Here is an 11,750-nt window from a genome sequence, read left to right on the forward strand (position 1 = left end):
ATTATGTTATAATTATGATGTTATAATTATAACAATAAACAATCATTCTATATGCCAAATACTTTTATTTAAGAGTACTTAAAATTTGGAGCCCATTTTACATAGGATATTTATACATTTTTACACGAGATCACATACATTAAAAGAATAAAAGATTTTATATATGTCAATAAATATTTGCGTTAGCGACAGTATATCGTCATGATTTGTTGTGTTTAGACTAGAATCAAGTATATTCAGTAAAAAGAAATGAGGCCCAATGCCAAGAAAACCTAACGTTAATTGTGCTTTTATTTCATGATTCTAATCATTATATAAAACTTTTTTTGTATATATAAAGACAGAAATTAGAACCTTAAAGTAATAATTGTAACCATACCTGTAATAAATGAAAAAATACTGTTTATGTTTTCTTAACCAAAACATAAATAATGAATACTTACCCAATACAAATGAAAATATTAACTTAAAGTTTATGGAGAGATGAAGATAATCAGGCACTCTATTATTCTGCTCTCCTTCTGTAGGTAAGAGCAATCCAACTATGGAAATGATTCCAGCAATCAGTGCTATATAATTTGTCCCTCCTAAAAGTTATTAAAATACTTATTAAAATACTTTATTTTTTATTTAAAATATCTAATTTTTTATTTTAAAAGCATTTATTTTTGTACTTATAGCTTACTAGGAGTAGTATGCAAATTTGCATATAAAAGAATTTTTTAATTAAAATAGATATACTAAAGAAATTTATTCTTATCAGATATATTAAAATTGAATGGCATTAAAAATATGGAGTATTATATGACCTCAAACTAAATAACTAAATATCAAGCTGGTATTAAATCAGCTAGTATTAAATAGTATTTAAATCCAAAAACTAATTTTAAATACTAACTTATTAACCTTTATCCATAACATAATTCATATCTGAAGATAAGTAAATTTCTGTGTTCTTATTTTGAATATTTCCACGAAATAAATCATGTTTTGATCTTGGTGGTTTCAGTGTGTATTCTGTAATTGTAAATAATAATTTTGCCATTCAAAAAAATGTATCATGCTGTTTATAAAAAAATGATGTACATTATAATAATGCATAATAAGTAACTATTTATAGATATTTTTGACTTACTATTAATGGCTCTATTTTGAGCTATAAGAGCATATGATTGTTGCTGTCTAGTTTCATTTATGGGAAGCTGTTGAAACATTTCAGGATCTGGTGTAGATCTTCCAGCTGCTTCTGTTGTGCCAGGAAGTAATTTAGCTTCAACATCTCTTTGTCCTATGGCCTATTAATTTCCAAAGAGTATAAGATTATACTATTTTGCTAATGGAATTATATTTACTCTTATATTTAAACATAATCATTTTATTACATGTTTAATTACCTGTTTAGTTGGATGTTCTTGCATTTGTATTCTAAATTTGTCAACAACATTACAATTACTAAACACAAGAGCTGTATGTCTGACAACAATATCAATACAATATCTTGCTTTTATTGTTCCTTCAGGCTCAACAACTTTATATTTATTTGGTGCAGTACATAATACTGTAATTATAACGAATTATGTTGAAACTTTTACTTGACTATTAGCTCACATAATAACAATATATACCTTTAAATCTTATTGGAAAATCATATGGGTTATACAAAGTTAAGACTTGTTTGTGAGTAGACTGATCGTCTAAAAAAAAAGTGATATTTTGAGGAAATACAAACACTGGTAGTTTTCGTGGAGTTGTAACTAATTGGGGCTGCATTATATTTGTTTAACTTTGTGTCGTCCATGCACCTATAGAATTATATTTGTCATTACACAGATGTCTAAATTTATTGCTTAAGTTTATGTTATAATATATATACAAACTTTATTATTTTAAAACATTCTAAACATTTACTTTATATATTTTAATTTGATTTAGTAGCACAAACTGTTTTTAATGTGTGCTTGATTTGTTATATTTCAATATTGGAAAATTTGTAATAGATAGATAGTTATAGTTAAATGCTTAATATGACTTACCTAAAAAAAAATTAAGTACTTTGTGGATTATTGAAATTAAAAACTTATGTACCACCAAATTTTCGGAATTAATAATAACAATTGCTCAAAATGAATAAAAATAGAAATATATATTAGAGCGTATTTAAACAAACTTTTAAAAACTGATAATTTCTATTATAGTAACTACACTGATAACTATGTAAATGTCCAATCGTGCTTCGTTTAAAAAAGATGTTTAGTTATTCTGACAAATGACTTAAATGACTTAATGAGTTGCGTTAAACACTTAATTAGTTGTATAACAACTTCTGTAAAGTACAATATTTACAAGCTTGTTAGCATTATAGGTCCATTTGGTTGAATACTGCACTGTTGATCTTCCTAGTGAAACAATTATTCATAGTATTATGGTATTCGTCACTCGTTATACATCACTTTTCATTTTCATCACCAACACTTACTATTGTGCGTGTGAACAAGCTGGTTGTGTGATTTTCTCGTCTTTCCCTAGCTTATCATTACGAATCAGTTGATTAATTTCATCAGTCTTGTTAAAAGATTTAAATGGTATCAAAAATCACTTTATCATTCATACGTCATTTCTATTCAAATCAATCAATCGATTTAGCAATAAGGAAATGCAAATACATACTTAAAGATTTTAATACGTGAAATGGTTATAAATGTTTTGAATAACGTTAGAAATTTAACTGATGAAAACTAACGATAATATTAAAAACGACCTATTATCGCCCAGTTTTCTTAAAATTTTACTTAAAATAAAGAATTTTATCTGAAGATAGATTTCATGACAGATTTCAGTAGATTTCCTAAAATTAAAACTTTCCTAATAACAACACATTGCCTATACAAAATTCGGCGATAAATCAATCGTGTGCTGATATAGGGGAAAAAAATACTAGTACGTTTTGTTGGTAACCGTGAGTACGTAATATATTGACAATGCTCCCATGATTTCAACAATATGGCATCGGGTGATCGGGTTTGTAAGTAATTGCGTCCGTGCTTACGTTGATCGAATGAAGATATTATCGCATTACTATAATAACGTTGTGCTGACGTATAAAAAAATGATTGATATACTACTTAGATTTTAATAAATAGGTAGTGTACTAAGTATCAGAAGTAATTGCGCAAAGCGATTCTAACCTTTTTCCGGAACTTTCGGTTTCTGAATTTCATCAGTGTTTTTATTTTTCAACATCACGGTAACAATCTATTTTTCCCATAAATATATTTAAACATTATATTATTGTGAATCACTTCCAAATTTGATTAACACATTTCTAAAAAAACATTTGTAATCTTCCAATGAATTAATAACTTTTATTATGTTTTGGATGATATTTATAACAAGCATGGATTTTATTTTCTTTTACATTTTCAGGAGTATACAAAAGAAGAAATCATGGTTAATGTTAATCCCAGAGTGTTCTTTGATATAGAGGTGGGCGGTCTCCCAATGGGTCGAGTGGTATTTGAACTCTTTGCAGACATTTGTCCGATGACATGTGAAAATTTTCGTGCCCTATGTACTGGAGAGAAAGGACTTGGAAAAACAACTGGCAAACAATTGCATTATAAAGGAATTGTTTTTCATAGAGTAGTTAAAGATTTTATGATTCAAGGTGGTGATTTTTCAGTAGGTAATGGAACTGGAGGAGAGTCAATTTATGGTGGAACATTTGCAGGTATATTTACATAAACAGATATATTTTAGCTATTATAATTAAAAATAAATATGATTTATTTATAATAATATTTTTCAGATGAAAATTTTGTTATAAGACATAATAAATCATTTTTATTATCTATGGCAAATCGTGGTAGAGACACAAATGGTTCACAATTTTTTATGTGAGTATTTATGAAAAAATAAGTATATAAACTTTAATAAAATAATATAAAAATGTACTTATTAAATAGCATAAAGTAATTGATTAGATTTATAATAAAAAAAAGTGCAGGATGGTGTAATATGTGTCTTTAAAAGTTATAAGATATTAATGCACTATATTGTTTTACTAAACATTTATTTTGCATGTACTATTAACAAAGATGATCAGCTTAAAGGTTAATACTTATACTTGCAAAGAGAATTTTTGTTTGTGTATGAATTTTATTTTTTAATATTTCTACTGGCTTAAAATTATGTTTCTCTGCTGACAGATGTATACTTTGTCAACCTCAAAGGTAAAGGTAATAGGAATTTAATATACATTTATTTTCATATCTCAACATTTTTCCATGCTAATATATTTTCAAATGTACCCCAACTAAATAACAGGTGATATAATTAAATAAAAGGATAATTGGGTTTGTTAATTTTAGCAAAGAATTTGATTATCTTCTATCACCTCTTGATGTTAATCATGTCATTGTAAAGTTGTTTGGTATTTAATAAATTATATGAAACACTTAATTTTTCCGGCGAATATTGAAAAGTATAGAAGTAAGAATATCTTTGAAGGAATGAATAACTTAGCTATATTTCTGTGTAGTCGTGAGGGAAGGGTCTGCACACCACTACTACAACACAATGACCAATGAAAGCTGGCTCTTTCTGTTCATCTCTCATCCCCTTAATCATATTTTGTTGTTGTAGTACAACACAACCAGCGCCTCACCTCGACAAGTAAGTAACAATAAATAATGTTTTGACTATTAAAAAGATTCTTAAACACTGCTTTCAATATTTAAACGTTAAATTTCTAGTGTCCATGTGGTTTTTGGAGAAGTAGTATCGGGCCAGGAAATTGTTACACATATTGAGGGACTTCCAGTAGACCGCATGTCTCGTCCGTTACAAGATGCGAAGGTTGTAAATTGTGGAGAACTTGTATTGAAAGTCAAAAATAAAAGTATGTTTCAGTTGCTATAAATTGTTATATTAAGAGAATTAATGAGATAGTTAAAATTAACTATATTTATGTTTACAGCAAAGAAACGTGAGACAAAGGATAGCAGTTCGTCTGATTCTGATTCTGATTCATATGCAGAGAAACCTAAGAAGAAGAAAAAAGCGAAGAAAAAGTAAAGTGCATTCAAGCCTTATAATTAAATTAATATTAAGGATATTGCATCTATTATAGAAATATCTGCACTATTTGTTTATATTACAGTAAAAAAAGAGCAAAATCAGAGGATGGTGAAATTCATGATTCAAATGAAGATGACCTTGGACAACCTCATCCTCTTGTTTCGGTTACAAAAATCGATCCTGATGAAATTCCGGAAGTACCAGCAAATAAATTTTTATATAGAGCAGGACCTACCAATAATGCAAATCAGAAAGAATTTAGGCAACACTACGGGAGAGACCGGGTACGATCACATAGAAAAACTGGTCGCATTTTTAAAGGAAGAGGAATATTTGTAAGTATTTGTATGCAAAATACAACATATGGTATGTATAAATTTTGTGAATGAATTTCATTATGATAAACCACTTCTTGCTTTTAAAACTTTCTAAAGTTAAAGTAAAGTAAATGAATAAATAAATATATTTTTAGCGATATCATACGCCTTCACGTAGCCGTTCGAGAAGTGTCACACCACCTCATTGGAAACAAGCTCAAAATCGTACTATTAAGTTACATGAATTTCAGGTATGTGTAGTATATTTAATTAAATCATAATTATATTTTTGTATATTCTAATTTATATTACAGAAATTAGAGAAAGAACGCTTAAAGAAAGAGGAGGAATTAAAGAAACGCGAAGCCGATAGGATTAAAAAATTTACTGAAAATCCTGATGAAGATAACCAAGTAGTGGACAAATTTGATGTCGAAGCACATATATCTGAAGAATTGGAAAATAAAGAAAATGATCAGACAGATGAAAAAAAGAGTGCCAGTAAAAACGCAGACCAGGATCAAGATAACGTAAATGCTAGTATAGATATTAACGATGCTATCACAAAAGATAAAGTAGATGGGAAACATAAAAATGAAAAGGTAATTAAGCGCGACTTACATCGATCGTATGGTGATAGATCGTCACGGCGAGAATCGCGTGATAGAAGCAAAAGGCGTGGAAGTGGTCGGTCCAGATCGCGAGATCGACGGAGATCTCGAGATAGAGATTATGACCGTAGAAATAGTCGTGACAGAAGAAATAGAAGAAACTATTATCCTCGAAGACGAGATTCATATAGGATTAACAGGCCTGGCAGAGATAATTATAGATATTACGATAGACGCAATGATTATAGAAGAACAAACAATTCTAATTCTAACTACGATATGGATATGAATTCATCCCGTTATGATAAAAATCGAAGAAAAAGTGATAATACCTCAGACTCTAACATTCAACCAAAATTTAAACGCCGCTCACGTTCAACTAGTTCTAGTAGTCAGCACTCCAAAGACTAAATTCAATATTTCCTTATTACTTTGTCTGCATAATACAGAAAAAAATATAATTTATGAAGCGAATTTCAATTATCTTTTCAAATTTTCTGCTAGAATTTGTTTCTTTACAGGATCTATGAATTTATGTATAGAAAACACTGATTTAAATTTGTAATAATTAAATCATAATATTGGTTATGGTGTTTAAATGTAAATTTTAATTTTCTTATAATTAGAATAATTAGTATAATTTTTGTACTTCTGCAAAGATGAATACAATGTGTTGAAAGCTATAATTGTTTGATTCTTTACTTCTATACGTTTTTCAAACGAACATAAAGCTGAAATATTTAATACCAAGTATATCTTCTATTTATATAGCATCATATTGTAAATTAAAAGTACTTTTGTAGTTAATGTTTAATATATACTTATAAGTTAAATTTGAGAATGTTTTTTACAAATGAATATCCTATGCTATAATTTCAATATTTTTTGTATGTAATCTTAGAAAATATCTAATCTTACAAATGGAAGTACATATATTTTACTTGGTAAAGCTATTTTTAGCAAGTTACGAAATTTAGATAAAATGATGAAAATATAAATAATTATTGAACAATTATTAATGCCACTTGTATATGATTTAAACGAATATATTAATATATTGTATAATCATTATTCAAAATAAAGAAGAGGTATTATATCCTAAATAAAAAATTCTTAATTTATCACTGCTATCACAAATTCAGTTGCCAATACAAATTATGTATATGTGAAATAAGTCTCCAACGTAGTGTATAAGACATCCTTACAAATTTCTAACTATACTTTTATATTGGTACTATTAATACTCTGAAGGTAGCTTTATATGATGGTAAGTTTTGATTGGCTTTCAAATCTTGTTTACGTTAAAATTTGTGAGTTCAAAAGTGATGTGATTGACAGCGAATAATTAGTACTTATCAGTGAACTTTTCATAAATTTATTAAGATGGTACGATATGCTGCACTTAAAGGCTTGTACGATTTGGAAAAGACCATCGGTAGCGGAGGTTTTGCTAAAGTTAAACTTGCCACGCATATTGCAACCGGCGAAAAAGTTGCTATCAAAATAATGGACAAAACATCATTGGGTGTAAGTGACTTTTAAAATAGTATACATTTATGAAAAGCGCAATAATAAAGTCTAATGAAGTTGCAATAAATCTTTTATATTCCTAGGACGACTTGCCAAGGGTTAAACTAGAAGTCCAGGCATTAAAAACTTTATTACATCAACACATTTGTCGATTATATCAAGTTATAGAGACAGAAAGTCATTATTTTATGATAATAGAATACTGTTCAGGAGGAGAATTATTCGATCATATTGGTAATATCACATATTAATTTAACTTTTTACTTCTTCATCACTTTGCTACCTAAAATTAATAGCACCATAAAAAAATTATAATTTTGTTTTTATTTACAGTTGAAAAAAATAGGCTTTCTGAAACAGAATCGAGAAAATTTTTTCGTCAAATTGTATCTGCAGTAGCGTATTTGCATAGTTTAGGATATGCTCATCGTGACTTGAAACCAGTAAGTTTTACTCCTTTTTTTTATTATTCAATTCAATATCTGTATAAATGGCAAACATTATTATGTATCCAGGAGAATGTCTTGTTAGATAGAGAAGAGAATTTAAAGCTCATAGATTTTGGATTATGTGCAAAACCGAAAAATGGGATAGATTCACATTTACAAACATCCTGTGGCTCTCCAACGTATGCAGCACCAGAACTTATATTAGGAAAGAAATATTTAGGTACCACTTTACTATTCAAGCTTTAATTTGACAATGTTATATTGAAAATGAAGTTAATGTTTGCTTTATAGGTTCAGAAGTAGATATATGGAGTATGGGAGTCCTTCTTTATGCACTACTTTGTGGCTTTTTGCCTTTTGATGATAACAGTATAGAGAATTTATACAGGAAGATCCTTGTAAGACTTTTCAGTTTTCATTAACATTGCAGAAAAAGTGATTGATAATAAATAATTTTAGAGTGGTAAATATGACGAACCATGCTGGTTATCAAACAGTAGTAGGAGATTGATACGAGCAATGCTACAAACAGATCCAAAAAAAAGAATTACTATTCAAGAACTGTGCAATCACCCATGGGTTACAGCAGGATTTCTTAATCCCGTTTCATTTGTTCATAAAACTAATGTATATATTTTTACGGTAACGTACCTGTATGTAATACTAATTTTAATTTCAATAAGCAAATACATTTCTAGTTTGAAAAAGATGATGATGTACTAAGTACTATGTCTGCAATATGCGGTGAACATCCTTCAGATATATGGAGAAAATTTATGAAAAGTGATAGAACTGATTATAAAACTGCAACATATCTCTTACTTTTGGATAGGAAACTTCGTGGACTATCACTTCGAATATCATCTTCTGCAAAATCTCATCTTAAATCTGAGGTAATGTATTGTGGTTTAAATATATCTTTGAAAGTTAGCAAGAATTGCTTCATGTTTTTTTACTATTTGTAGTGTGAGGAAGAAGGTAATGGTATTATAACTAAACTTGATTGCTCTCCAAGAAGCAAATCTGTTAGATCACCAGTAACAGATACTATCTTCAAAAGTTTGCCAAAAACGCCCGAGACTAGTAAGTTACATTCGTTTTCGTATGTTTTAAATTGATATATTATGTAAGTGTTATTGTATTGTTTTTTATATAGCTAACGATTTCATGGAACCACATTTGCCTGGTAGAAAACGACTTCGAAGTAAGGAAGGAGATGATGTATATTCTCCTGGTATGTTTCATAAAATTACATTTATTTTTTCATTACCGATACATTTTTTATTCTGAACTCCTATTTATTACGAAAAATTTGATTTATAATATCCATCTCTTTCCATTAAAGAACTTCCAGAACTTTTTGTGTTTTATTGTAGCCATATTGCCTAGTTTTATATGTTTTCTAAAGTTTACTTCTAATTAGGTGGCTAGCATCACCTAATTAGAAACTTTAATTAAAGTTTCCAAGTGCCATAAATTGCTGTAGTTGTGTGAAAAGCAGATAATTAGAGGAGAGCAACGACTTGTGAACAAACACAATTTGGAGTTACAAATAGCTATGTGTAAGAACTCTTTATCCCATTCCTTTCTACAAGATATAATACCTTCTTTACTATTCCTTATCTCTTTTCTCCAGTTCCTCCCAATTTCTAATTATCCATGCTTTTTATATGATTTCAATTTCTCGTGCAACTTATATAACGATTAATAAAAAATTGATAACAGTTCCAGCAAAGAGAATTGCAGAAAAAGATAGGCTTCTTTCTACTCCTACCAATACTCCAGTGTTGGACTCAAGGTATTTGTGTCATAGTAATTATAACAGCAAAGTAATAGCTAAGGAAAGTATTGAGAAAAAAATATTTAGGGGGTCACAGTCGTCTACACCGGGAAGTGCAAGAAAAGTAATAATGGGCTTGGAACGTGGTTTGAATCGTGTACGATGCGTCCTTACGCCAAAGAGACGTGTGAAGAACGAAAGTACTGATCCTGATCAACCTAATGTACTTTCCGGAAAGGTACATACCTAACTCCTTATATAACCGATAATTCTGAATTGAATTTATTATGATGATTTTCTTTCATAAGGGTCTTTGTAATGTATCATCAACGTCCAGTGATGACCCTAAATATGTTCTTTCGCAATTACGTCGTGCTCTTCGTCGTAAAGGAATTATGTGTCATCAAAAAGGGTAATGTCTAGAAATGCTAATAATATTTAATATTTTTACTATAAAAATATTCCCATATAGGTTCATTCTACAAGGAGAAACGGAAGATTGTACAGAAGATTATAAAGATACGATGCGACCATTCTCATCAAGAAATGCTTGTTCTTTCGAATTAGAAGTTTGTTTGTTGGAGGGTGTTTCAAATGAGAAATTAGTCGGTATTCGAAGAAAACGTTTAAAGGGTGATGCATGGGTTTATAAACGAGTGTGTGAAGAAGTTCTCGCTCTGGCAGCTGAAGATCTTTCTACGGAATCAGAAGGTTCGACAGAATCAAAATGTCCTATATAAAGTCTTCCTGATAATCATAACTTTCATAATATAAATATATATTTAAAATAATACATCATGGAAAGTCAATGGGACTATTCGTCTATACTCTGATCTCTACTAATTATATTAAATAGATTTAAAAAATAAGCCAGATGTAAAGAATATGAACGTTTGTATCTATAATTTCGGCAGATATTGTTTACGGCATCTTTGGTAACTACAAATATATCTGCATTGTACGTGTCTTAGAATATAGTTTCTTCTGAGAAGAAACGGGAGAAATATTACGAAAAATATAAAATCTGTAGTAAATATTTCGCCGGTCTTCGAGCGATATAATGGACTTAAAGTCTCAGTGATTATTACAATCATCAATTGTGTAATATTGTTTATACAGTATAAGAGAATTACAAAGAGATTATATTTCTTACGATCTTTCATTTAGAACAGTCCAATAGGAATAAAGTAACGTTAAAAGTAACTTTTAAACATTAAGAGTATTCATGTATTATTAACTGTATAAAAATAATCAGACAATAAAATTGAAAATATATATATATTTCTACAAATGAAAACTATTCATATTAATTTAATCAAAGCGGCTGTATAAAATACTAAGAACAAAACGGCATAGTTCTTACTAGACTCAAGTTAGCAACACGAACGGCGATTTCATCTTCGATCGTAGCACAAAGAAATGTCTTAAAAGAAAACTACGAACCTCGGCCATTTGCAGCGGAATATGTAAAGCTCCATTTTGAGTTCACGCCGCAGATATAAAGTATCGCGGCTCGTTTGAACCGCGGCATCCGCACGGGAACTGCTATGGACAGGCAAAGTTATAAAATCACCACAAATCGATCAGCATAAAGTGGAGCCGCGTACACTTTGCTTTATGGCAGTCAAACCGACCTTTTATCTTTGGCCGCTCAATAATCGTCGGTACTTGTTCGTAGGCAGTCTTGCCAAGCTCTATTCCGCCGAGGTTCGATTGGCACGCTCTTTTTTTCTCCCTTAAACATCGATCGAAACAAAGCGAGATCCGCAGAAAATCGAGCCGTTTTACTGAAAGACGTAAACGCGGGAATAAAGGCATTATGATCACGCTTTTGACACTAGAAATCGCTGGAACGACAGTACAAGCTTCGAAGGTAGTAAATTCGATATTTATATCGCAGACATTTTTACACAATTCCATTCATATAATACGTCTAAAATTAATTTTAGATTGTCTTCATTTTAGATTAGTCGGCGATCTCATGAAA

General features: G+C 29.6%; 3 protein-coding genes across 9 annotated transcripts; 2 read left to right on the plus strand and 1 right to left on the minus strand.

The window, feature by feature from the left end:
• Positions 1 to 56: 56 nt before the first annotated feature.
• On the minus strand, positions 57 to 2,615 carry LOC117210763 (motile sperm domain-containing protein 1-like). 4 transcript variants are annotated; one of them, XM_033454087.1, is made up of 8 exons: positions 2,344 to 2,463; positions 2,034 to 2,051; positions 1,626 to 1,802; positions 1,395 to 1,558; positions 1,136 to 1,295; positions 907 to 1,017; positions 444 to 587; positions 57 to 379 (listed from the first exon to the last, which is right to left on the minus strand). In XM_033454087.1, the coding sequence occupies exons 3-8, from the start codon at positions 1,768 to 1,770 to the stop codon at positions 348 to 350; spliced, it is 756 nt and encodes a 251-aa protein (XP_033309978.1). In that variant the 5' UTR covers positions 1,771 to 1,802; positions 2,034 to 2,051; positions 2,344 to 2,463; the 3' UTR covers positions 57 to 347. The 4 variants fall into 4 exon arrangements, with proteins under 4 accessions (XP_033309978.1, XP_033309979.1, XP_033309976.1 ...); XM_033454088.1 differs by lacking the exons at positions 2,034 to 2,051; positions 2,344 to 2,463 and adding an exon at positions 2,477 to 2,615; XM_033454085.1 differs by lacking the exon at positions 2,034 to 2,051 and having other exon boundaries at positions 2,344 to 2,599.
• LOC117210755 (peptidyl-prolyl cis-trans isomerase cyp11) lies at positions 2,494 to 6,690 on the plus strand. Of its 4 annotated transcripts, none has more exons than XM_033454071.1 (9): positions 2,494 to 2,582; positions 3,424 to 3,727; positions 3,806 to 3,893; positions 4,642 to 4,671; positions 4,752 to 4,897; positions 4,976 to 5,069; positions 5,159 to 5,411; positions 5,549 to 5,644; positions 5,708 to 6,690. In XM_033454071.1, the coding sequence occupies exons 1-9, from the start codon at positions 2,580 to 2,582 to the stop codon at positions 6,413 to 6,415; spliced, it is 1,722 nt and encodes a 573-aa protein (XP_033309962.1). In that variant the 5' UTR covers positions 2,494 to 2,579; the 3' UTR covers positions 6,416 to 6,690. The 4 variants fall into 4 exon arrangements, with proteins under 4 accessions (XP_033309962.1, XP_033309963.1, XP_033309964.1 ...); XM_033454072.1 differs by lacking the exon at positions 2,494 to 2,582 and adding an exon at positions 2,976 to 3,244; XM_033454073.1 differs by lacking the exon at positions 2,494 to 2,582 and adding an exon at positions 2,976 to 3,140.
• Positions 6,691 to 7,189: 499 nt separating this feature from the next.
• Positions 7,190 to 10,906, plus strand: LOC117210775 (maternal embryonic leucine zipper kinase-like). Its single transcript, XM_033454102.1, has 13 exons — positions 7,190 to 7,531; positions 7,618 to 7,768; positions 7,868 to 7,977; positions 8,050 to 8,203; positions 8,275 to 8,381; positions 8,443 to 8,610; positions 8,682 to 8,876; positions 8,949 to 9,066; positions 9,140 to 9,217; positions 9,709 to 9,781; positions 9,851 to 10,001; positions 10,072 to 10,175; positions 10,236 to 10,906. The coding sequence occupies exons 1-13, from the start codon at positions 7,388 to 7,390 to the stop codon at positions 10,501 to 10,503; spliced, it is 1,821 nt and encodes a 606-aa protein (XP_033309993.1). The 5' UTR covers positions 7,190 to 7,387; the 3' UTR covers positions 10,504 to 10,906.
• Positions 10,907 to 11,750: the final 844 nt, after the last annotated feature.

The sequence above is a fragment of the Bombus bifarius genome, unplaced genomic scaffold (assembly GCF_011952205.1).
Source record: "Bombus bifarius isolate JDL3187 unplaced genomic scaffold, Bbif_JDL3187 scf7180000008212, whole genome shotgun sequence".
Taxonomy (NCBI): Eukaryota; Metazoa; Arthropoda; class Insecta; order Hymenoptera; family Apidae; genus Bombus; species Bombus bifarius.

Coding starts and splice junctions, on each gene's coding strand:
- LOC117210763 (XM_033454088.1), bottom strand. CDS start 1,770: ATGCAGCCCCAATTAGTTACAACTCCACGAAAACTACCAGTGTTTGTA. Junction 1,559..1,625: donor TTTTCCAATAAGATTTAAAG/GTATATATTGTT, acceptor TTATAATTACAG/TATTATGTACTGCACCAAAT. Junction 380..443: donor AATATTTTCATTTGTATTGG/GTAAGTATTCAT, acceptor CATTTATTACAG/GTATGGTTACAATTATTACT.
- LOC117210755 (XM_033454071.1), top strand. Junction 4,898..4,975: donor ATTGAAAGTCAAAAATAAAA/GTATGTTTCAGT, acceptor TTATGTTTACAG/CAAAGAAACGTGAGACAAAG. Junction 5,412..5,548: donor TTAAAGGAAGAGGAATATTT/GTAAGTATTTGT, acceptor ATATATTTTTAG/CGATATCATACGCCTTCACG.
- LOC117210775 (XM_033454102.1), top strand. CDS start 7,388: ATGGTACGATATGCTGCACTTAAAGGCTTGTACGATTTGGAAAAGACC. Junction 7,769..7,867: donor AGAATTATTCGATCATATTG/GTAATATCACAT, acceptor TTTTATTTACAG/TTGAAAAAAATAGGCTTTCT. Junction 8,204..8,274: donor ATTAGGAAAGAAATATTTAG/GTACCACTTTAC, acceptor TTTGCTTTATAG/GTTCAGAAGTAGATATATGG.